The sequence below is a fragment of the Brachypodium distachyon genome, chromosome 1 (genome assembly GCF_000005505.3).
Source record: "Brachypodium distachyon strain Bd21 chromosome 1, Brachypodium_distachyon_v3.0, whole genome shotgun sequence".
NCBI classification, from domain to species: Eukaryota; Viridiplantae; Streptophyta; class Magnoliopsida; order Poales; family Poaceae; genus Brachypodium; species Brachypodium distachyon.
The window spans coordinates 66622544-66646835 of NC_016131.3; the positions used below are offsets into that span (position 1 = coordinate 66622544).

Sequence of the window (24292 nt, forward strand, 5' to 3'; positions counted from 1 at the left end):
ATAGTGCAGAGACACGACGCGTCATATGATGAGTGGCCAACAGACCTGTTTGGAACTTCCTATCGAAGGGAAACTGTCCTAACTTGTTACGCAAATGCCTCGCCGCCAAGCGTACCGCACAAGGTAAAGAATTTACAACCAAAGCACCGAAAGGTTTTACAATCCGTTCCAAAAGTAGTAAAATTGACAGAACGTAGGGTCAAATGTGCAGTAGCGGACACCACTTGGTACGGCTATAGCAGGCACCAACACGACATTTAATGAAGCAAACACAAACGGACGTACTCGTAGCACCTGCAGAGGCAGCAAAGCAGCCTGGCTTAGCTTCTGACAAAGGTTTCAGCAGGAAGGAGAGAACAGGCGTAGGCTCAAGAGGGGGACACGGATGCAGCGGCCCTAGCTGCAAAACTGAGCACAGGAGGACAGCTTAACAGGAAGAGCCGAGCCCCCACCGTGGCGGTGAAAGAGAGGCCATGATTGGTGAGGAGCCACCGCTCAGTATATGCAGCCACAGCCCATGCATCAACGCATATATGCAGCCACAGCCCATGCAGTACTGTTGCACTGCTAGCACGGAAGCCTGAAGCACCATGCGTGGACGCCGTCGTACGTAGAGGCCGGCCGTAGGCTAAGCCTGGAGCCCTAAAGGAGTACACTAGCTAGCTAGGCACTAGCCAGGCAAAGCGCCCGGGTGAGCAAGTACAGACAACAGAAAAACAGCAAGGCGATCGGGGCCCTGACGAGTGACGAGCCCGAGGGAGGGAGCAGCTAGCGTTCCACCGGAGGGTACAAGTGCGTGCTGTCCCTGCTAAAAAGGATGGAATACCTGCGTGCATCCCAAGGAGATATGGTCGGTCGTGTACCGTGTACTGGTTCGTACCAGTGTTCCATCACACTCGTACGCACGCTGCCTGCCAGCTTCACTCGGCTCAGGCGCCCCCGGACCCCACCTCCCCTTCTCTCTGTTCTAAATCGGCAGATCTGTTCACTTGCCGTCACGGACAGTTTTACGACGGAACCTATCAGGTTGTCCAGGTTCTCAGGTTGGCAAGCCAGCGATCTCCTTACTGCCGCGGTTTACGACGTACGCGCTGCTCCGTAACCTTTTGCGGCTCGAGTCTTGCGGGTGCCGTGAACGCATGGGGCGAGAGAGTGTTTCTGTCTACCTGCGGCACCAAACAGCAGCTGCAACCCTAGAACAGAACAGGGCAGGGGCAGCACCGCAGGAGAACTTGGCACGGAAAGATTCACAAATCACAATGGAGTGTCGGCTAGCAGGCTCGTGTGATAGACTGCTAGCTGGCGCCCCGCCTGCCCCGGGGCCCAAACTCCCACAAACCTAGAGCACTTGATATATAGAGTGCGGTGCATACTATACTATCAACGTGTCCGTAAGAAATTAACTCGACGCATAGCTGTTTGCTCAGTCTTGGAATAACTATTTCTAAAGTTGTATATGACGTATATATCTCTTTTTTAAACCAGGAAACACACGCATTTCTCTTGTATTTGTTGGAATTGGATGGAAGTCGTAGTGCTAGTTCGTTCCCCAGAAGCAAAGCATGCAATTCTGTGCAAGTATCCATCAATCCATGTAGGACAGCTGCTCGCAGGGGGCATTGTACCTCAGATGCGACATTTGCCCACTAGTCAACAGACAACAGTGCAAAGTGCAAGCCAACAATCGCAAGTGGTGGCAATTCCGAGCTGAGCATTTTGGGATCCCTGCGCTCACCTTTATCCAGCCAAACATTTGATGAGATGAGTGTGTATGGCACCAATGCAAGTAAGCCCACCACATTTTACTTATTTCTCTTCGCACAGAGACCATGCATTGGTTCCCTTTCGGTCGCAAAAATCCCTGGAGGCAACGAGAGGGGGAGGGTTCCAGGAGATTCTTCTTCAGTTCATCTCGAATCTTTTGAAAGGTCCCACCAGAGAGAGTTATTACTGTTAGGAGTGGAGTACTAACTTAAGTAGTAGAGCACTAGTTTTTTCTTTTCTTTTCTCAAAAGGTAATGCACGACTAGTATATTACTACCAGCACTCTCTGTAATGCTATGCAATGAAGACTGACGCCCTTCCCCTTCGGTTTTGTCCTAAATTCTCCGAGCTTCTAGTGCATGCAGAAATGCATGGGAGTAAACCTGGTGGCCCACGCCAAAACGAAAGAACGAAAAAAACTGGTTGAAGCATGGGAACAGCGACGCGAGCAACTTATGGTCCAGTGCATGCATGCTTTGCTCCTCGTCGGGTAGAAAGAACATCGTCGTTATTAGCGCGGACGACATTTCTCGTCTTTCGATGCGAGAAAAGACCACAAAGTTGCGCCCAAGATTCTGGGTCAATCAAGGGGCACCAAGTTTGTCTGTTGTAACACGGGCACGATCCGCTAATGATTCCACGCTAATTAACATCACGGGGGTGAAGTGGTATATGGCTAAGAAAAAGCTTCACGGTTCCTTCGAAAAAAGAAAAAAGAAAAAAGCTTCACGGGATGGAGTAAGTACGGGACATGATGGGCAGCCATAAATCTTCAGCAGAGTCCAAAACTCCGGTCAGGATTAGCCTGTCGGTTGACGGAGTTACAGCCTACGGGACGCCCCCGGCCGGTTTCGATCGGGCACCGTGGCGTTGGAACGCAACGTACATCCTAGACAGCGAGGCGGCGCATGCTCCAAACCTAACTACCAGCAATCATGGAGCGGCAGCGCTAGGTCCGTTCCATCACGGCCTCTCAAAACTCAAAAGACGACAGCCCTCCTCCCCGAGACCGACAGAAATACTCCAGATACTAGCATAAAACCAGACCCCAGCTTTGGACAAGTTAACCCGCCCAGGTGTTGCGCAAAATGTGCAATCTCCAGTCCCGTCACGCTGTGTGTTCATCTGTTGCATTCAGTCAGCCGCTTGCACAGAGCGCCCATATGCACGACGCGAACGTACGGTTTGTCCTGTAGTAGTACCATAAACGTTAACCTACAATCTAAAGCAAATTCAGCTCGAACCTCTTAACTCGCCTGTTAAGGTCATCAGCGGCTGCATGCGGAGGAAAAAGCCGCTACAAGTGCTTCGTGGCATGCTTGGAAAAGAAAACTGTTATTACCCGATTGGGAAAGTTAAATATGAGCCCACGCCCCTATGCTTGATTTAGTTTGCTTGGAGGAATCTTTAGGCTCTTCAATGGAAAAGCATGTCCTGGTCAGTATCAAAGACAGTGATAGGACAAGATATCTACAGGGGTTTTCTTTCTCTGTCTTGCAGAAAAGGATCTCTGAGAGGTCTATTTCCCATTAATCATGTATCGGCATATCTGAAAATAATGCCGCAACAGGAGGAAAAGCCAACACCACCTCTGACTGCTACTCGTTCCCATTAACCCAGGACCGCTCTAAAACCCATGATTGCTCAGAAATGGACTGGTCACTGAACTATGAGATTTAATGGGGACATTGAAGGGATGCAGGGGAAGCAATCTTCTGAATGTTCCGTGCCCCTCGTGCGGCCAGATGCTACAAGTTCAAATGGATTAGCCTTCGTCCAGTAAATAAGCTGTGCCTTTGCAAGCAGCAGACATAAGAGAGGAGTTTGACATGGTTGAATTTCAGGTCAGCATCAAGGACGTCCAGCTGATAAAGATCACTTGCACTGAAATTTTGCAGTGGTAATTCAGCAAATAAATAGCGCTACGGAGATTTTATTTCTTTATTCGGAGAGCCGAAGGCCTGCAATGCAGAAGCGCAGGCAGCAGTACAATCGTTGTTGTGTCCACTGTCTTTCAGTCAGCAGATCATACCACAATTCAAACACCTACATCGAGGTATGTCGAACAATGGCAGGGACAACATGATTCTGCAAGATAGGTAGTAGCTACATATCTACTACTGAAAAAGTAGACATGAAGCTTCGAATATGTATCTCATAGATGTCCGTTTCATATATTTTTCTCCCCTTGGAGTTTCCGGTGGCCATGCCTCGCTGACAACTGCCACGTAAAAAGTGCAGCAGAAATTCCAACCAAAGCAAGGGACGAAGCGAGGGAGGCCTACATGTCCTTTTGTTGCTCCACCACAGCCACCGGCTCTCAGCCCAGCGTCGGCGGCTTCCGCGGCGACTGCTTGAACGCGACGGTGGGCGCGATCCGGGATCCCCTGCTGCGATGCTCGGCGACGAGCTCGGCCGCGAACCAGTCCAGCTTCTCCGCGTTGGTCTGCTCCCCGATCCGCCTCCCCTCGAAGAGCACCGACTCCACGTTCCGCTGCTTCAGCGTCTCGTCCGCCGCGGCCAGCAACGCGTGCACGTTCGCGGGCGTCGGCTCGTACTCCCCGTCCGGCCCGCACGGCGGCATGCTCTCCCGTTTCGCCTGATCGATCAAAAGCGACACGTTGCACAAGACAAATTTAATCCACGGAAACATTCGTCAATGCAAAAAGCAGAAGTGCAGAACATGTCGTGAATCGTGATGCGGACCGAGGAGAATGAATGTTCGCTCTGCTGACCTGAATGCGCAGGTAGTTGGACGAATGGCATTGCCCGAAGGCGCGCGCGACGGCATGGTCCACGAGGTCGGCGGCGCCGTCGGCCGCGATCCGGGCGATGGGGCGCGCCCACTCCTTGGCGCCCCAGCGGCGCATGCGCAGGACGTCGGCGTCGGCCGCGGCTCCAGAGCCACCGCCGCCGGAGCAGCCGCCGATGGAGAGCACGAGGAGGTCCTCGACGCCGCGCACGAACGGGAACTCGTGCTTGTTGTGCAGCACGTGCGTGATGGCCGCGGCCGCCGGGCTGCCCGTGGTGGGCCCGCCGTCCACGGCGGCGCAGGAGGTCGCGCCGTCCACGGACGCCACCTCGGCCGGCTCGAAGCGGCCGGGCTCCGACCAGGCCGCGCGCCCCACCTCGCAGAGGCGGAAGTCGTAGCTCTCGCTCTCCAGGGCGTCGGCGCGGGAGAAGAGCAGCGGCGCCGACGACTTGAGGTCGTAGCAGGAGATGAGCACGGGCTTGATTGTGTCCCGCAGGGTGAGCTCCTCGCCGAACGCCGCCTTCATGGCCGCGTGCAGCGCCGCCGTCGGCGCGGCCAGGGGCCGCTTCCTGGCGCGGCAGAAGAAGGAGCTGGAGCTCGCGGGCCTCCGGAAGAGCCTGGGCGCGTGGTCGGCCACCAGGCGCCAGGTGTCCTCGGCGCGGAACAGCGGGGCGCCCCGCGAGTGCGTCGAGAACAGCATCGCGGCGAAGACGCCGCCCGCCCCCGTACCGGCGGCGAGGTCGAAGTAGTCCGCGACGCGGGCGCTGGGGTCCGCGGACGCCCGCTGGAGCGCCGCCTCAAGGTGCGCGAGCGCGCGGCCGGCGAGCAGCGCGCGTAACCCGCCGCCGCCGCCATCCACGCACAGCACGCACACCTTCCCCCGCTGCGCCGCCTTGCCCCCCGTAACGGCCATCGCCGCCGACGCCTGCGCCGGCGGCTTGGGCAGCCACAGCTGGTGCGGGTCCGTGTACCCGAACAGGAACTTGCTCTCGAGGATGGAGAAAATCTCGTAGCTGAGCTTGTCCGTGTCGGCGCCCCCAATCTCGGCGTCCTCGTGCAGCCTCTCCACCTGCATCTCCTCAGCGTCTTCCTCCATGCCTACCCTAGCCAAACCCCCTCCCGGTCAACAAATTCTTGTGCTCCCCCTACGCAGAAAAAGCAACAAGGAGGGAACAGAATCTCTCGAGGATTCGCAAAGATTGCCGCGAAGACTGCTCGCCCGACCGCCTCGCTTTAATTTGCCCCCGCTCCCTTAAGACGCGACGCTCGCTAGTGGCGCCTTTTGATTCTTGCGCGCAGCAGAGAGCACGCGAAGAAAGAAACGAACGCACAGAGAAAGGAAGAAAGAAAGGTGCGCGAGAGAGAGCGGGGCGGCGGAGGCGGAAGAGAGACGAAGCTAAAAGAGGCGAAGAGGTCGTCGTCCTCGTATGCTGGTCGTCAAAACTGCATTGCCCTCTGATCGTGTCTCTGCTGCACCGTAATTCCCTAACGGATGGAAGTATGGAACGAATTGCCTGGACACCCCTAACCCGGTCCACCGACGTGGAACATCATGCACCGTCCAATCTCGCCTCGAAATCCGTGGTACGGCCTGGCCGCTGTGGACCGGGTCCTCTGATGCTGGTGCCGTGGCACGCTCGTCAACCTGGGGGGTTCCGGGTTAGCAGCAGACAAATTCCAGCAGAGGCGGAAAAGCAAAGGAGGAAAATAATTAATGGGTAGAAATGGTTTCGCGGGCAGCGTAATGGGGAGCTAATAATGATTGCAGCCGTTCCAGGCGCTGGATTTTACCAGGCCGCAACGCCGACGACGTGGACGCCTGTGCGCGGCGACCGTCTAGACCCGGTCCACAGCTGCCGCCTGCCTGCGCGGCCGTGCGTGACGTGGAAGTGGAACGCGAGAGCGACAAGATCAGACCGCGCCACCGCGCCCGCACTCGCAGCACTCTTTTCCCTTTTAAATTTCTTAGTTTTAGGATATGTTGGAGGCAGCAACATTTTTTTCTGAAAGACATGTCAGCGTCACAGCGTGCATGTAGTTATTGTAGTTTGTGTGATTTTGCTCGATCGCAATACCGGATTTTTTACCCGCTCCTCGAAGGCTGCGAGATCACGACTAGACCTGTCGGGTACGGCTGTGTAGGTGCTTACTGACTGGAGGGCCCTACCGCTGGAGTAGTACAACAGAGCTGCGTGTGTCGCGTACGGTCATGTGTAAGTTAAGCAGGGGGCGCATTATGGGGAAAACGAAGTGTCGCCATGGTGCGCAAGACCCTTTTTGATTTGGGATATGCATAATGCATGGTGTACAAGGACTTGGTCTAGCCGCTGCTTCGGCGGTCCAGACAAAAATAAAAAGAGGGTAGGATGGTGTCGTCAAACAACAGGGTTCCTGCAGTTGAGGCGCGCACGGCCCGTGTGTGCGAAAGACGACCTTCGTGCTCATTGAGCACCAACGGCTTGTTTTAAAGCTTCCGAGTTGGTCAAAGGACGAACGGCGGGTACGGGAGCAGTAGGAGAGTGGCCGCGCCCCCACGGACATTCTAAACGCAGCAGATGCGCAGCGCAGTGCCCGGCCGTTCCGTTCCGTTCCCGCCATGTTTCAGGAGCGAATCAGCGGATGACGGGTCGTATGAGCCGAGACGCCAACGCCGGAGACGGCCGGTCGACGACTCGTCAGTGCGCGGCTCTACTGCACGCCTCACGTGTGCCGCGGCCATTGGGAACGGGAGAAAACACGCGGGGCTTCACGTGCTCCGGGTTCGCACAGGTCGTCGTCGTTGCTGACGTTTTTTTTGCCGCCGCCTACTCTCCTCCCCGGCTCCCCGTGGTCAATGGGTTAGGGACAAAATCATGACCGTGCTCGGGTTGGAAGGGATGAGCTCCCACTTGTAAGTTGGAATCAATTGACTGAATCAAGGGGACGCGGAAAGGCCGGAAAGGGAACCGAGACAAAGTTCACATGAGACGCACTTTTTTTTTTGAAAACAGAGACGCACGATATTTGTGATTTGGGACTAATGTTTTCGTACGCTGAGACCGAGCAAATAATAATGCACAAATCCTTTTTTTCTCTAATAGTACAGCTTGATTCGGATGGAATGGGCACATTATTCGGTGTTGTTTTCTTCGATAAAATTAGCTCGGTACTACGTTCCAAAAAAGACTTGCATCACCACTCACTAGATACATTTAATGTTTCGGAACCTGATAATCCATGGAAGTGCGCGTTGACAGGCAGCACCCTACATTCTGCTGTTACTACGGTACTACCGTTTGCGAATTTTCTTTTCGTCCATAATGGATGGCAGTTCGTCTCTTTCGCCAAGCTAAAAACAAACCTGTACGATTGTGCATTGCATCGTATCCCGAGATGTACAGCCGACTTTCAAACGACTTGATTTACGTATTGTACGTTTGCACCTACTGTACTGTATACGCCCAAAATATGAGCAAACTGTACAAGGACAAACTTTTAAGATGGAGCAATATATAAAAAAAAATACTAAATGTACCACTCTAAGAAACTTCTGTCACTTCAGCTTGTATATTCGTGTAATTTACTCAAAAAAAATGTTATGATTGTGTGTCGACATATAATCTCCTAATTTTGGCGGCCATTAAGTTAAGTTCGCCCCCTTTGCTGTCTAATCCAGTGCAAGCTGGTTTCGCTCATGCAGTGCTTTCTATGCCGGTTGTTGAACCAGTCCGACCTTTTACATACCCTAGAGGTCGTCTTACCATCACGTCGGTGAGCAGGTTACCTGCATGGGGTCACCGGCTGTTGCCATGTTCTGAAGTCCTGGTCTCTATGACTATGTACGCCGCCGGAGTCCCAACCTTTCAAGTTGTTGTATCGCGCCAGCCTCAGCGGATGATTCTGCCCATTCAGTTTTTATCTATTTACTTATTTCTCATAAGTCTTTTTGTTATACCCAAGGTGATTAATTATTGAGGATAGCAGAACACATCCCTTTTCTCTGCAACGCAAGACATACCATTTCAGAATACTGATATCTTCGGCTCTTTGTGTTCTTCTGTACTGTACTGAACAGATAGCTGCTAAAGTTGCAGATATCCCGGCATCGGTGGAATGTGAGATCGATCAGAGCGTCAGCGTACACGCTTGCCATGTGATTGCATCTTGTTATTCTACTCAGAGCCAGATCACGATTACTTTACCTCCTCTCCCATTCGTGTAAAAACTTTCTTCACCGGCCATTGACAAAATGAAGCATATGTCCTATCCTCCCACGTCAAGATACCTCTCGTTGGATATCCTCAATGTGCGCTGCGCACACATTTCGTCTAGACTAACACGCAGCTTAACATATACAGTATGACTTTTGTCTTCACCATTCCACTTTGTTGGCGGAGTATGTACTATTACCATGCATGCTTAGAAACTAAGCGAAAAATTAATAAGCGAATACGGACACGTACGCATGGAGAACAGTGGCCGTATATCTTGCGTAAGTGTGTCGAGTTGCCGTCGGTATGCGACGTGGCTGGCTCAAGTCGCCGATGGGTAGGCCGTGCATCTCGATCGTTAGATATGTGTACAGGTGACCCACGTACATCGACCTGTATATAGATATATACATATGGCCCTGCATCCTCTTTTGTGGAGCACTCGACTATAATTAACAGCTGTCACGGAGTCCACACAGTTAACCAACAAAACTTGCAGTTAGCTAGTGGGGGTACAACGACTCCTGTGGATCAGCTAGCTAGAGAGACAACGTGTGCACACTGTTAGGCTTTCTCCACGATCTAAGCCGCTCGTTGGGGACACAGCAATAAGTCAGCAAGCTTAATTAACTAAGACCACGCAGCTCAGATCAGTAGTAGTTTCCGGCCTTAACATACACGAGTATATGGTTCCCCTCTAGGCTATTGGCCGGATTACTCTATTTCTGATCCCAAGCTAGAGGGGAACTGCAGCCTAGGGGAACCGCTATCGTATAAGTCCATTTGCACCGACGATATAAGAGGACACAAACAATTGTATGGTGGATCAACGGTCACATCACATCCGGTCGTGTTGCTGCGTTGATCGATCATCTCCCTCCCGCCTGACAACAAAAGAGCGAGTCAGTGGCGACGAAAAGCACTGAAAACATAAATAAGCTCGTTCGGCATGCAGTCGGCGAGTGTGTGTACAAACGCTATAGTGCGTCCATGTACACGGGCCACCAGTTTCTGGATGACTATGATTTATGAAGCCACCGGGGCCAAACCGCAAAATCCTGTGGGAGGAGGTGACGCCGTGTCGGTTATCAGGAACCAGAGAAGCCTGTTCATCCTTGTTCGCCCGGTGTTGTGTTGTGTTTTTTTTAGAGTCACATGTAATTTTTTGGCCGTTCTAAGTTTTTTTTTAAGCGAACATTGTTTTTTAAATCACCTGTAACTTTTTTTTGTAGCGGAACATTGCTTTTTTTTTTTAGAGGATGAAGCGAACATTGCTGTGCTATACATACCGATCAGGCTATCGTGTGCGAGTTTTGTCAGGCCACCAAATCCCATACGGCCTTAGTTTCTTGTTTGTCAGCATTAAGACCCAACCGAACAGCCACGAGTCCAGGAGCGAGGAAACCCCAGCCCAGCACACATGCACAGTTTTTTTGTTTTTTTTTGAGACCGATGCGGAAGGCCCAAAACTCACCCAGACACCCGCAAGTCAGGATGCCAACGGCTCGTACACGGACAGCCGCAAGTCCAGCAGACTCCGGAGGCACCGGGGGTCCGCTTTGGCCGCAACATGACAACATACTACACGGGCAGCCGCAAGCAGCCGCGTCCAGATGGTACGGTCCGGCGTATACCATGTGCCCAGCCTGACAACCCGGCCGAAAGACCGGGCCGGGTTTGGACCTTGGTACCATTACAGTTTTCGGGCTGGGCTCGGACTTCAATTTCCTGCCCAAAATAAGCCTGGCCCGGTCGGAGAGAATGAACGAATTTGTAAAGGCCTATCCGCTCCTCCGTCCAACGTCGTCTCTCGTCTGGGCCTAGCCCAACAAGGCCGACGCATTTAACGTGGTTCCCAAACCCTATCTCCTCGTAGCAAGTCCCCTCCTCCAGTCTCTTCCCTTCTCCACGAGTCCGCGTCCGGTCCTAGCGGCGACCCGAGCCCGCTGGTCCTTGTGGTCATGCAAATAGTTTCAGTTACATAAAGTTAACGTGATACTCCGTCACGAAATAAGTGACGTGTATTTTTTTAGATTTTTATTCTTGGATGGAGGGACTAGTTTCTTCCAAAATAAGTGTCGCCCACTTTGTTCTGATCCAGCGACATTTATTTTAGGACGGAAAAAGTTGATGTTACGTAGGGCAGTGACACGCAGTTTAGTTGCTTGTTTTGTCAATACGTTTTCGAATAGGCTAAAAGTACGTACATCCATCCAAGCTTGACGTTATTTTATTGACCATGCGATCCATGCGTTTTTTAAGTTAACGAGGAAGCGCATCAATATCAGGCAATCAGGCAAAATGATCTTGTCATTCTTCTATTTATAGCGTCAGATACAACATAGGTCGACGAGCACTTGCATCCTTGATCATTCTTTGCTAGTGCTCTAGTGCAATGGTGAGTAACGCAACAAGTACTCAAGCAGGCCCCGTCCCATTCAAGGACTTCGAAGACGATGTCCACCAGGCCACCGTGGCGCCGGTGCCGGAGAGGCCTCCGGAAGATGAGGACGTTCTGGTCTCCTCCCTGCCGAGCACGGTGCTGCCCGGCGTCCCGTTTTTCAAGCTCCGTTTCTACCAGGGTTTCTGGCTGCACGAGGGGCTGATCCCGGGGGCCATCGCTCTCCAGCGCCGCTTCGAGCCCCACCCAGACGACGTCGTCGTCGCCAGCATACCCAAGTGCGGCACCACGTGGCTCGCCGCGCTGGCGTTCGCCACCATGGCGCGCCGCGCTTACCCGCCCGCCGGCGCCGACCACCCGCTGCTCCGCCTCAACCCGCATCAGGTTGCCCCTTTCATGGACATGTTCTTCGCCCAAGGCCGGGACGCCGTGCTCGACGCGCTCCCGTCCCCGCGTCTCATGTTCACGCACATGCCGCTCGCCATGCTCCCGCGCGCCGTGCCGCCGGCATCCGGCGCTGGCGGTGGCGGGTGCAGGGTCGTCTACATCTGCAGGGAGCCCAAGGATATGGCCGTCTCCTTGTGGCATTTCCGTCGGGCGCTCTGCCCTGAGCTCTCGTTCGCCGACACCTTCGAGTCCTTGTGCGCCGGCCATTCCAGCGGGCCGTTCTGGGACCACATCCTCGGGTACTGGCGCGCGAGCGCCGCGACGCCGGACAACGTGCTCTTCTTGCGGTACGAGGAGCTGCTGCGTGACCCCGCGGAGAACGTCAGGAAGCTGGCGCGCTTCGTCGGGCTCCCGTTCTCCGACGCGGAGGAGGAGACCGGCGTCGTTCACGCCGTCGTCGAGCTATGCAACCTCGACAACATGAGGAGCCTGGAGACCAACAAGAGCGGCCACCTGCCCTACGTCAACTTCCCCATCAAGTCCCTCTTCCGGAAGGGAGTGGCCGGCGACTGGGTGAACCACATGACGCCGGAGATGGCACGCCGCATGGACGATATCGTCGCAGAGAAATTTCGAGACACGGGGCTCACTTTCCCGTGAACCGAGGACGCACGTCAATTCGCCGAGCCCCTATTTTTCATCGCAATAAACATTGAGTGCAAATCTGAATGGAGTGTGGAAAATAAATTTAAATGTTGTTATTGTTATTATGAAGTTGTATTATAAATTCGTTGATCTCCAAATTCATGTTTACAAGACGGGAAAGACAACTCATTCATCATGTACTGTATTGTGCCATTCATTAAGTAATTTTCTGTCTTTACCTCAGAAATGGCATCGGTGTACCGTGCCATATTTCCTTCCCTGGTGTTGCCTTTTTTTTTGCAATTTTAAAATTTGCACACTTCATTTTCATGGATTCTTGTAAGTCTCTTTCTTTCCACATGACAAGTCCCCTTTTGTGTTAGAGAAGTTTAGATGTATGCCACTACAAATTACTCGATCTATGCACATAAAACTTCTGATTGGATTTGTTATATATATGCACATAAAACCATCACGTACATACGTGCATCATACGAACAGGGTTATATAAATTGAGATGGAGCAGAGATTTCTGTAAAGAAACAAGCCAAACAGAGTGTGCATGCTTAACTAAGAATAAACAATCGATTGTTCGAAAGATGCATACTTAACTCATATCAGTCTGATAATACTGTTCAATGGTGCAGTTGTATTCTTTTTCTGTACATACACATATGATATCCCAGCAAAAAAAAGAAGTTATCGGATAAACTGGAACTCGCCTTCATGCATATTTACCCGAACAATGAACATTGATTATGAGTGTACATGATCTTGCTCCAACTTTGGGTGTATAACACGCAAGAACAAAAGGTCTAAAGAAGAAAACAGAAACTGTAGACCATCTAGATGTTTGCTAGTGTGTGTTATTTTTTACCTGCAGATTTTAGTAACCATGTAGGTGCAGCAGACAAAGCTTGTGCTCAAGCACAAAACCAGCCAGTTAGAAGATCCCAATCAAGTTAATTAGCAAGTCACTACCAAAACTTGTGGCACCATGCCCCCTGAAAATCCGAAACTAGTTAATTAGAAGATCCCAAACAAGTTCATTCAGTAACATGTTAACTCGTCAATTAACTGACAAATTACACACCAAATATTCAGAGTTTCTTCCTCCTCTTCTTTTTGAGGTTCTTTGTTTTCTCTCCTTTTCTGGATTTGCACAATGGCTTCTTAAGTTGCAAGACACCAAACTAAAAGTTGAGTTGAAGGATACGCACCTTTTTTTTGTATTTTGGGGGGGCCTGAACATATCCCTCAGGCGTGGTCTGGTGTTCGTCGACAGCAGCTACCTGCTGCTCCCCGGCTGCATCCATCTTCTCCTCCTCGACGGCATCCATGGTTGACCCTCTTGTGGGCACAAGAGGGTAATTTTTATTGATTTATGGTAAATTAACATGGGTAAGAGGCAAAGTTGTGCGCGGGAAAGGTGGGTTCACAATCGCCATTTGAACTTCAACAGTTACTGATTTACATGATGAAACTAACATCTTTTTTCCTCAACCATGAAACCATATGGAGAAACATTCTCTACTTATTCGGCACTTGCTAGTTGCTACTCCTTTTTTTTTACTTCTTTCTATCCTAGCTAGTCCACGTGAGGAGATAGGAGTTAAAACTTAACAAGTCTTGCAAGATTTGCTCGAAGACCATTAATACAGAGAACACCCCCATCCCCACTAGGACTGGTTTTGCACTAGTGAAGTCCACCTTTCCCTTGCCACCCATAGATGTTTCTACTTCTGCAAGCCCGACGTTTTGATCAGATAACTTAGAGCCAATAGACCAGGCCATCAGTGGAGGGAGAACACCATACAAGATGGTCATGCAGTAGCCGCCCTAAACATGAGAAAATCAAGCGTTTGAGTTACTAGTAGTAAGTTCTCTATAATCCGTTGTGTCTAATTTTCCCAAATTAATTTAGCCCAAGAGTTGAAGGTGTGCAGACATGTTTTTGATGTATACACTTACTGCAATGTCAGTAGCTATGGAAAATGAATCCGGGACAGCAGCTGCTATGATCATGGTTGGGACAACCACAACCCCTGTGGCAACGTAGCTGAGCCTGTTGTTTTCCAGCAACGTTTTCCAACCAAGATGCTTTGATCCATCATCCTCAAAAGCGTCCTCGTTGGTCTTCTCCTGCACTCACCACTTGCTTTGTCAAAACAAGTTACTAAGAGATTGTTATTTGAAGCAGTTTGGTGAGCATAAACCGTTGTGGTGTAGCAGCATTGCACATACATCTCGCTGGCCTGAAGAGAGCACTAGACTGGTCATCTGCTCGATGAAGAACTGCGAAGCTCCAAGCAGAGTCCCGATGAGCGACGTCCCGACGGCCAGCAGCGAGAATGTCTCCACCATCGCGTTGCTCCATCTGCGAAAGAACGTAAATCATTTGCCGATGGGATTCAAATCAATGCCTCCAGCGTTATCCAGATAGGCCGCAGATCGCTGGCACATGTACACGCGCATTTTCTTCTTGGTACGACTGCGCGGCGTGCGCAGTGCGCCTAATAATAACTGCTTACTCTGTCTTTAACACGTCCTGAATGCCAAACCCGCTGAGATCCGTGGAGAGGCCCAGCGCGATGTCGTCCCACACGAGCAAGGACAGCAGCGGCACGATGCTCCCGACGAGGATCGAGAGCCGGATCCTCGCGAGGTCCCCTTCCAGGTACGCGCAAATCACTGCGAAAATAGGGAAATGTTCAGTACGTACTGCCACGTACATATGTACCTGGCACGTACATATGTTCAGTACATATGCTTTGATCCTACGAGTACGACCTTGAACCAATTTAATTTGATCTGGCGGGGTGGAAATAAGCTGGAGCGTGGAAAATCGATATGCGACGAGAGATTGATTTGTACCTGGTGCGATATCGTGGTAGACCAGCGTGAAGATGATCACGGGCAGCGTTGCGGGAACCTGCTCCCAGTGGGTGTTGGCTGGCAGGCTCAGACCACCACCCAACGCTACAGCCGAGACTTCAATCGTTAGCAGTAACCCTGCATCAGTACCCAGGACAGATCATGTTGTATATGACAGCAAGTGTGACAAGTATCGTTACTTGTAAGTCGTAAGGTGTATCTGCTGTTCTGTTATCACTTCAGCTCTCTTCTTCTCTTTTCAATGCAAGGTGTTATTAATTCTTACTCTGTAGTCTACTTGGAGCTGGGAATTGGGACCCCTATGCTACTTTCCGCTAGGAATACCATGTGCTTGTATGACAACAAGTGTGGCAAGTATATGCATGGAAATGATCAAACAGCAGAATAAACCACGGGCTCGGAGCACGATCTGTCCTCATTGTGCATTAATGCACATCTAAATAGCGATCCATCCGTTCTCAGTACTATTCCTATGCTACTTGCTCTTCATCTCAACAGATACATTTCCGGCCATGGCAGCTAAAAATTCAGATGCACAACTTGCGTCGCGTGCGTGAGCGAGCTGCAAAACGGTACTACTAGTTACCTATCATGAAGGAGGTGAGCAGCTGGTTCACTTGGGCGGTGACGCCCGTGCCACCGGCGGCGATGAGGAGCGCGAGGGCAGCCGTGAAGGCGGCGCCGGAGACTGCCTCGGGCACGTCGGTTAAGCGCGACAGCACCTCGCCGGATTTAGACGTGTAGGCGACCATGGAAGTGTAGGACAGGAACAGGTAGGCGATGGCGGCCAGGTTCCCTCCCCACTCGCCCAGCGTCTCCTGCGCCATGCTTTTCAGGGATATGACCTCCAGGCCGCCGCCGCCGCTGTTCTCGCCATCATCCTGCTCGTCTTTCTTCTTCTTCTTCTTCTTCTTCCGCCACAGGTGGACGTTGATCTCCGCGAGGAGCAGCGCTTCGGTCACCAGGAAGGCCCAGCAGACGATCATGCATACGGCGCTCGGAATGAAGCCCTGCCAATTTGCCGTAGTGTTAAGGGGAGAATGATACTTTTTTTTTGTCAGACCGAAAGATTGTTAAGTACTGTATTGTTTCTGTTGCGTATTAATCCATGCAGAATTAAATGGGTAAAATTGTACTTGGTGAAATTCTTGATCTCCCTTTTTCTTTCTTCCAGCTCTGGGCATCGTGTTTTCAGATCGAGAAGGCTCCAAGTGGGACAATGATGCAGACAAAGATTGGTTCCGCCAGCCAAAACTGACGAGTACGTTACCAATTGAATGAATGCACGCAGCGACTAAGGAACATCAAGTTAATCGGGTTATGCTGTGGGCAGGTACATGTGGCTGTCTGGGATGTGTGTATTGCGGAGAAACTTTCCTATGGGCGCCTCCGTACTGTGGCAATTCACTGTGCTGATAGAGGTGCGGGTAGCTGGGCCATCGGAAATTACTCCACTCCACATCATCCTGAGATCTCACTTTCATCAGTGGAAGGATCGTTGTTGGTGCAACTGTGGACGTGCCGAGAGCCCCAGAGGATAAGTTCACCCCAGCGGTTTTATTTATCTCTGGCAGAAACCTCTGGTTCAAAGAAGAACTCACCGCGGGAGCGGTGCTCTGCGGCACGGCGAGGATGCCGGACCCGATGCTTGTCCCCACTATGAGCGCGACGGCGCCGGCCACGCTCCCACATCTCTTGGCGCCACCGGCGGACGACGCTCCGGTTCCGTCCCCGGCGCCAGCAGCGTCCTCCGGCCGCGGCGGCGCTTGCTCCCGGCGCCCGCGCGCTCTCACCGCGACGGCTCGCGCGCGCTCGCCAGCGGCGGCGCCGCAACGTTTGCTGGGGCAGCAAAGGCTTCTGCTTCTTGGGATGCATGACGCCGGGCAGATGAACGGGACGTGGCGGGGGACCTTGGCTGGACAGTGCCAGTGCGCCTGCGCCTGCGCGCGCCTGATGAGGACGCCCTGCATTCTGGAGGAGAGCCGATGGATGACAGATTGAGAAGGGGATTAATCACTGGAGAGCGGCCTGGGAATGAATATACTCCGCGTGGAAGGAATCTCGAACTCGATTGGCTGCGTCCGTCTGGAGAGGAGACGGAATCTTCGAAGCTGTGGTGCACAGCAAGACAGGCGAGCGCATGGATGCTCGGAGATTCTGGACCGTGCATGTCACTTTTTCACCGTACCGTAGAGAAAAGGATAGGGGAAATCCCATATTTTTGAAGATTGACTCTTCATATGTTCATAGCTCAAAAACTTTGGAACACTTTTTCAAAAAGAAAAGGAACTTTGGATCACCTGAATAAACATTGGCCAAACGATTTAATAAAATTGCATACCTTCAGAGGCTGCAATATAAAGTTGTTTGGTTCCTATCATTTGGTCTTAGAATAATTGAATTCATTTTGCATCCAATGAACCAACTTGGGAGCCCAGATGTCGTCGAGTATAGGAAGACGTGTTGGCCCGGATCAACGACAAAGAGTTGGTATAACTTCGAGTTGACTCGGGAAGTCGTGGCGACTCAAATAACTGGTCGAACACCACACTTATCACTCTTCCTAACATATGAATAGGTCACACACCACGAGCCGACAAAATATATTCAAAAAACATCAATGTGTCACTTTAAAAAATATACGACGACCTCCGCGGTAGCGTAAACCTAAACTAACAACTTAGATCTAGGTCAATCAACACCGCCTAATTCCAATGTTGTCCCTGGGCAACAACAGGCTCCATTCCAGGTAACGCTGGAAGGACAAAGTGCAATTTCATACGCCCTTCATTTGTAAATAGATGATGTTTTGGACATGTACAAGATCTTTTTTTCTTTTGAAAAGGAGGTTCAATCTCAGACCTTTGCATCAAAATGATGCACACATCCACATTTTATTGATTTATTCGGCTTGACAAAATGAATACATTGATCCAAATATCCAAAGGCACCAATCTCTACCTACAAGCCTGATGAATGGGGTGGCCATTATCAGTACCGCATGCCCTGACGGCCTACCAATCTATGTACAAGATCTCTAGTTGATTCATCCACCGATGTTTTTGGATTAATGGCTGTGTGCATCGATCGATGCAGAGGCCGGGGGAAGTCCTCCTTTTCGAAAAAAAAAAACACTACATGCAACGACGGGCTAGCCAAGTTTTTTTTCAGGGGTTGATGATGTCCCCTGAGTTCAGGTTAGGCCTTAGTCCCTTGTCTAGTTTGTTTTTCTGTTTCTTGTAAACTTTGTATTTTGCAGGTCGAACTCCTTGGAAATATAGTAATACGATGTACTGTTTCGTCCAAAAGAATGCCACCAAAAGAATTTCATGACAGATCTAATAGTATTAGTTTTCACTTCACCAAACTATTTTCTGTTGGTATAGCAACTGTCAAAGTTATAAAGTTGGACTGCAGATATTCTAGAATGCCGTCTATTTACGAACCACCGAATAGTTCATACAATTATTAATTGCTGCACCTTTCTTCTCTTCGATGTCATATTTACGTCACCGTCCAAGCTGGCGATTTCAAGGTCCATATAGCAGCAAGTAGATGATGGAAGTAAACATTTTTGTGCTGCGACTAGTAATCAGGGTTTTCCAGCTCAGACCTTCACAATGTTGGGTCCCCTGATGCAAGACCCCACATTTGCAACAAAGCAAAAGTGGTTTGAAAAACGAAGTCGCGGCCTCATCAATAATCAATTCCTAACCATCCGCCAGTTTCTCCTTTGATCGATCATACTCCAACTCCACGGTGGCCCATGGATTCATGGTGTTGTTACCATTGCCCCGGCCACGCAGAGTTCATACAGTCGACGCATCTAGAAAACTGAACAAAAAAAGTATGAATCAGATATCGATCAGTGGTTATTGCACGCCATTTGTATGCTTCCTGTCCCTAAACCTCCTACGGCCCTAGCCGTGCCCCGCGCTCTCTCCGGGACAGCAAAATTAATGAGGTCGCCCCCGGTTTCGTTTGTCTTCCCTTGCACTAATGAGAGCAGCTGAGCACCGGTGGATCCATGCCCTGGCGCCGTGAATGTCATGTGAGGAAGGCGCAACGGCAACGCCACTGCGTCTTCTGCATGGCCGGCCACCCCAGCCAGCGTGGATCCCTGAGACTCCTTTTCGTTCGTGAGTCCCACAAGTGAAGGCAGCTGCCCAGTCCGGCCCAGCCAGCCAAAGCGTCCAACCGATTTCGATGCCGCCTTCATTGCGCCATTAACTCCCCAGACTCAGAGCTCAACTACTCACTCCCCCCTTCCACTTAAACCCCCCGTCCCCTCCGTCGTGTTCCACCCACACAAACACGCACGCCATTGCGCACCGATGCCAGCTTACCTTCTTTGCTAGATCCGTCCCCGCGCCACGCCGCCGTGCCTGCGAAAGAAGATCCGACCGCGCTGACGGCCGATTTTGATCTGTGGTGGGAGATCGATGGAGATGCAGTTCGCGGCCGTGCTCGCCTCGCTCGCCCTCGGCGGCGCGCTGCTGGTGCTCTTCTTCGGCAAGTGGTGGCAGCCGCTGGCCGACGCAGACAGGCGCGTCAAGGAGCTGGACGACGCCGTGGAGGCCCTGCTGCAGCTGCGGGCCGCCGTGCTGAAGCAGCTGGACGGCGCGCCGGAGTCGGAGCAGACGCGCGCGTGGCTGCGGCGCGCGCAGGAGGCGCAGGACGAGGTGGCGTCCATCAAGGCGCGGCACGACGCGGGCCAGCTCTACGTCATCCGCCTGCTGCAGTACTTCCTGGCCGCCGGCGCCGTCGCCGCAGGGGCGCTGGCCGAGAAGCAGCTCAAGATCGTGCGCGCGATCCAGGAGCAGGGCGCGGCGCTGCTGGAGGCCGCGCTGGCCACGCCGCAGGCGCCCCCGCCCTTGCTCCTCCAGCCCGAGGAGCTCGAGCTCCCGCTGCCCGCGACGACGGGCGCCACCAGAGCCCGCCTCAACGAGGCGCTCCGCTTCCTCGGCGACTGCGACGCCGCGCTCGGCGTCTGGGGCGCCGGCGGCGTGGGCAAGACCACGCTGCTGAAGCACGTCCGCGGCGTGTGCGGCCGCGTCGCGCCGTTCTTCGACCACGTCTTCCTCGTCGCGGCGTCCAGGGACTGCACGGTGGCGAATCTCCAGAGGGAGGTCGTCGCCGTGCTCGGCCTGCGGGAAGCGCCGACCGAGCAGGCGCAGGCCGCCGGGATCCTCAGCTTCCTCAGGGACAAGAGCTTCCTGCTCCTGCTGGACGGCGTGTGGGAGCGCCTCGACCTTGAGAGGGTCGGCATCCCGCAGCCTTTCGGCGTGGTGGCGGGTCGGGTGAGGAAGGTGATCGTGGCGTCCAGGAGCGAGACGGTGTGCGCTGACATGGGCTGCCGCAAGAAGATCAAGATGGAGCGTTTGAACGAAGACGACGCGTGGAACCTATTTGAAGGTAATGTTGGCGAGGAGGCCGTCCGTTGGGACACGCAAATTTCCACACTTGCGAGACAGGTAAATCGCTCGATCTATTTCTGTCTGCGTTTGGAAGCTTCAGATTTGTTCAAATCGTACGCTGCATTTCCGATTTGGCAACCATTTTATTCCCCCTACGTATGAGTTTTAATTCATTTGATCATACATGCACAGAAGCTACACGATGATTATAATACAAATTTTAAAAGTAGTGTACAGAGTTCAATACAAAAATCAATCGGAACATTTGTAAATTCTGACAAAAGTTGGCCTAATGTATACCCTGTAACTACACATAATTTCATATGGACATGTAGTGTACACATTATTTCTGTACTTCCTTCATACAAAATCCAATATACCCCACTAATTTCAATTTCAGTGAATTTCGTTTGCATCGATGAAATGTACTTCTAGTCACTAGATACATAGCCGTATTGACTCACAACATAACAAATTCTCCGGTGATTGGTATGGCAATTGATCTGATATGGATGATGGATGAAGCGATAATGCAAATCCTAAGTCGGTTGAACACATAGCAAAACAAATAGTCTAAATGGGAATGTTGGATGGTAATCATATCCAAATTGCCACCCGATCAGTGAGAGTCTCCTTGATTCACGGGATTTTGATATAAATTTGGAGGTTGGGAGCCTTAGTATTTTTGCCTAAATATGTGGATCGTTTGATTTGTAGGAGTAAATAAAGGAATTCTTTTTCTGAATTTTGGTTCCTTTACACTATGTTTCGTAGACAGTTCATTCATTCATAAACACCTGGAATATTAATTTCTTTTCCTATGGTGCAATTTAAAAACTTTATTGCAAATTTAAACATTTATAGTTCAAGTGGGTATGAGATTGCACTCCCAATCCTACAGTTTATTCATATATCTGTTTTAATTGTGCGAGTCAAAGAGGCATTCTGGGGGCTGATGGGCAGGTTGGGTATGTGTGACCTTGCTGTATCCATAAGTTCTGAATTCGTGTCGAGATTGGCGATATTACGGCGAGGTGTTGAGTCTTCTATAAACAGTGAATATTATTTTCTCGCAAGGGAAAATAATCCAATATTTCCATGACAAAAATTCACATCCCAACCTAGTGCATCTGCATTTCATATTGTCTGTCCATATAGAAGTTTCCACCAAATGTGTTTTTTTAATCTAAAAGCAGTATTTGGCCTTTCTGCACTGACTTGTTCAAGGACATGTAATTTCTAATCTACATTTCAGTTCAGATTAGTTCAAGTCTACTTTTCACTGAACAGACGATTTCTTCAAAAACCATTCTTCACTGATAGCTTGCTCGCCCTGTCCCAAAACAGGTGGCTGCAGAATGCAAGGGCCTGCCTCTGTGCCTCGCCATCGTCGGCCGCGCCATGTCAAACAAACGTACACCAGAGGAGTGGAGCAATGCGCTGGACAAGCTAAAAAATCCGCAGCTCTCGAGCGGCAAGTCCGGCCCAGACGAAAGCACGCACGCCCTCGTGAAGTTCTGCTACGACAACCTGGAGAGCGACATGGCGAGGGAGTGCATGCTGACCTGCGCGCTCTGGCCGGAGGACCACAACATCTCCAAGGACGAGCTCCTGCAGTGCTGGATCGGCCTCGGCCTGCTCCCCATTAATCTCGCCGCCGGGAACGACGACGTCGAGGAGGCGCACCGGCTCGGGCACTCGGTGCTCTCCATCCTGGAGTCCGCCCGCCTCCTGGAGCAGGGGGACAACCACCGGTACAACATGTGCCCGTCCGACACGCACGTCCGGCTCCACGACGCCCTCCGCGACGCGGCGCTCCGGTTCGCGCCGGGCAAGTGGCTGGTCCGCGCTGGCGTCGGGCTCAGGGAGCCGCCCCGCGACGAGGCGCTGTGGCGCGACGCGCAGCGGGTGTCCCTGATGCACAACGCCATCGAGGAGGCCCCCGCGAAGGCGGCGGCGGCGGGCCTGTCGGACGCGCAGCCGGCGTCGCTGATGCTGCAGTGCAACCGCGCCCTGCCGCGGAAGATGCTCCAGGCGATCCAGCACTTCACCAGGCTCACGTACCTGGACCTGGAGGACACCGGCATCGTGGACGCGTTCCCCATGGAGATCTGCTGCCTGGTCAGCCTGGAGTACCTCAACCTGTCCAGGAACCGGATACTGTCTCTGCCCATGGAGCTGGGCAACCTGAGCGGGCTCAAGTATCTCCACATGCGGGACAACTACTACATCCAGATCACCATACCCGCCGGGCTGATCTCGCGGCTCGGGAAGCTGCAGGTCCTAGAGCTCTTCACGGCGAGCATCGTCTCCGTGGCGGACGACTACGTCGCGCCGGTCATCGACGACCTGGAGAGCAGCGGCGCTTCCGTGGCGTCGCTCGGCATCTGGCTGGACAACACCCGCGACGTGCAGAGGCTGGCCAGTCTCGCGCCAGCAGGCGTGCGCGTCCGGTCGCTGCATCTGCGGAAGCTGGCCGGCGCGCGGTCCCTTGAGCTGCTGTCGGCGCAGCACGCGGCGGAGCTCGGGGGCGTGCAGGAGCACCTGAGGGAGCTGGTCGTGTACTCGTCGGACGTCGTGGAGATCGTGGCCGACGCGCACGCGCCGCGGCTGGAGGTGGTCAAGTTCGGGTTCCTCACGAGGCTCCACACCATGGAGTGGTCGCACGGGGCGGCGTCGTGCCTCCGTGAGGTGGCCATGGGCGCGTGCCACACCCTGACGCACATCACCTGGGTGCAGCACCTCCCTTGCCTCGAGTCGCTCAACCTCAGCGGCTGCAACGGGATGACGAGGCTGCTCGGCGGCGCCGCGGAAGGGGGCAGTGCGGCCGAGGAGCTCGTGACGTTCCCGCGGCTGAGGCTCCTCGCGCTGCTGGGGCTGGCGAAGCTGGAGGCCGTCCGCGACGGCGGCGGGGAGTGCGCGTTCCCGGAGCTGCGGCGGCTGCAGACGAGAGGGTGCTCGCGGCTGAGGCGCATACCGATGCGGCCGGCGAGCGGGCAGGGGAAGGTGAGGGTGGAGGCCGACAGACACTGGTGGAACGGGCTGCAGTGGGCGGGCGACGACGTCAAGTCCTGCTTTGTTCCCGTGCTGCTCTGAGACTGAGAGCGATGGTGGTTGCTGCTGCTAAGCTCACGCTCACGCAGTTTCGAGTTTTGGCGCGTCTTGGTCTGTTTGAAGATGATAAATAAGCTCGGATGCATGGTAGGAAATGGACAACCGAACAAAGCATACATGATTTTCTTTTGAAGTTTAAGTTTTTGGAGTTTACCTTGAGATAGCAAGAAGGAATTTGTTTTTTTGGCTTTTAAATTTCTTCATAGCTAGTTTTAGCCATTCATTTTAATTACCTTCAACATCTATAATTCAAAACAGAATCTAGTGCATGCACATCTCTGTATGTGCAATAAAGGTGTGAGAAAAATTGGCAAGGAGCACGAGGGTAGATGAGCTAACGAAATCATTTTAATTAGTTTATGTATGTCAGTTAATTCGGAACGGAGGGAGTAGTTCTATCAAGTTTTATTTATTGGGATCATTTTTAAAACAATTTATGAACATCTGTATCAACTTTTGGATTTTGTTTTTTTAGAGAACTATATCAACTTATGAAAATTTAGAGTACTCATCAGTCATCATGGGCTCGTGGCCCTCTGGGCCTTCCCCGGTTCACTTTCCGCGCGACCGCCCTTCCTCGCCGTTGGATTCATCTATATCTATATCTATCTAAAAAATACGAACTGTTTCTTTCATCACAGTTTCGTCACCTATCAAACATCCTGAAAGGCGTGGTCGTAAACTTGTAAATTATGTTGCATCAACCGTTCTCCCCAAATATCTTCTC

General features: G+C 52.1%; 4 protein-coding genes across 5 annotated transcripts; 2 read left to right on the plus strand and 2 right to left on the minus strand.

Annotated features, from left to right (window-relative positions):
- Positions 1 to 3668: 3668 nt before the first annotated feature.
- Positions 3669 to 6044, minus strand: LOC100842411 (patatin-like protein 7). The gene is made up of 2 exons (XM_003561763.4): positions 4500 to 6044; positions 3669 to 4363 (listed from the first exon to the last, which is right to left on the minus strand). Exons 1-2 carry the CDS (start codon positions 5610 to 5612, stop codon positions 4085 to 4087), a joined length of 1392 nt encoding a protein of 463 aa, XP_003561811.1. The 5' UTR covers positions 5613 to 6044; the 3' UTR covers positions 3669 to 4084.
- Positions 6045 to 11007: 4963 nt separating this feature from the next.
- On the plus strand, positions 11008 to 12307 carry LOC100842717 (cytosolic sulfotransferase 5). The gene has a single exon (XM_003561764.2). The coding sequence runs from the start codon at positions 11102 to 11104 to the stop codon at positions 12152 to 12154; it is 1053 nt and encodes a 350-aa protein (XP_003561812.1). The 5' UTR covers positions 11008 to 11101; the 3' UTR covers positions 12155 to 12307.
- A 1171-nt stretch (positions 12308 to 13478) lies between these two features.
- Positions 13479 to 17318, minus strand: LOC100843021 (tyrosine-specific transport protein). 2 transcript variants are annotated; one of them, XM_003561765.4, is made up of 7 exons: positions 16636 to 17318; positions 15621 to 16044; positions 15014 to 15151; positions 14671 to 14830; positions 14384 to 14516; positions 14111 to 14281; positions 13479 to 13978 (listed from the first exon to the last, which is right to left on the minus strand). In XM_003561765.4, the coding sequence occupies exons 1-7, from the start codon at positions 17002 to 17004 to the stop codon at positions 13724 to 13726; spliced, it is 1650 nt and encodes a 549-aa protein (XP_003561813.1). In that variant the 5' UTR covers positions 17005 to 17318; the 3' UTR covers positions 13479 to 13723. The 2 variants fall into 2 exon arrangements, with proteins under 2 accessions (XP_003561813.1, XP_024313887.1); XM_024458119.1 differs by lacking the exon at positions 16636 to 17318 and adding an exon at positions 16171 to 16379 and having other exon boundaries at positions 13554 to 13978.
- Positions 17319 to 19270: 1952 nt separating this feature from the next.
- LOC100832995 (probable disease resistance protein At1g61300) lies at positions 19271 to 23975 on the plus strand. The gene is made up of 2 exons (XM_003558280.4): positions 19271 to 20508; positions 21799 to 23975. The coding sequence occupies exons 1-2, from the start codon at positions 19477 to 19479 to the stop codon at positions 23545 to 23547; spliced, it is 2781 nt and encodes a 926-aa protein (XP_003558328.1). The 5' UTR covers positions 19271 to 19476; the 3' UTR covers positions 23548 to 23975.
- The last annotated feature ends 317 nt before the right edge of the window (positions 23976 to 24292 follow it).

Bases quoted from the DNA above. Each gene is read 5' to 3' on its own strand.
- LOC100832995 (XM_003558280.4), top strand. From the start codon at position 19,477: ATGGAGATGCAGTTCGCGGCCGTGCTCGCCTCGCTCGCCCTCGGCGGC. The intron at 20,509-21,798 runs GTAAATCGCTCG...GTCCCAAAACAG, and splicing joins TTTCCACACTTGCGAGACAG to GTGGCTGCAGAATGCAAGGG.
- LOC100843021 (XM_003561765.4), bottom strand. From the start codon at position 17,004: ATGCAGGGCGTCCTCATCAGGCGCGCGCAGGCGCAGGCGCACTGGCAC. The intron at 15,152-15,620 runs GTAACTAGTAGT...GTACTGATGCAG, and splicing joins GCTCACCTCCTTCATGATAG to GGTTACTGCTAACGATTGAA. The intron at 14,517-14,670 runs GTAAGCAGTTAT...GTTCTTTCGCAG, and splicing joins CAGGACGTGTTAAAGACAGA to ATGGAGCAACGCGATGGTGG.
- LOC100842717 (XM_003561764.2), top strand. From the start codon at position 11,102: ATGGTGAGTAACGCAACAAGTACTCAAGCAGGCCCCGTCCCATTCAAG.
- LOC100842411 (XM_003561763.4), bottom strand. From the start codon at position 5,612: ATGGAGGAAGACGCTGAGGAGATGCAGGTGGAGAGGCTGCACGAGGAC. The intron at 4,364-4,499 runs GTCAGCAGAGCG...TTGATCGATCAG, and splicing joins CCAACTACCTGCGCATTCAG to GCGAAACGGGAGAGCATGCC.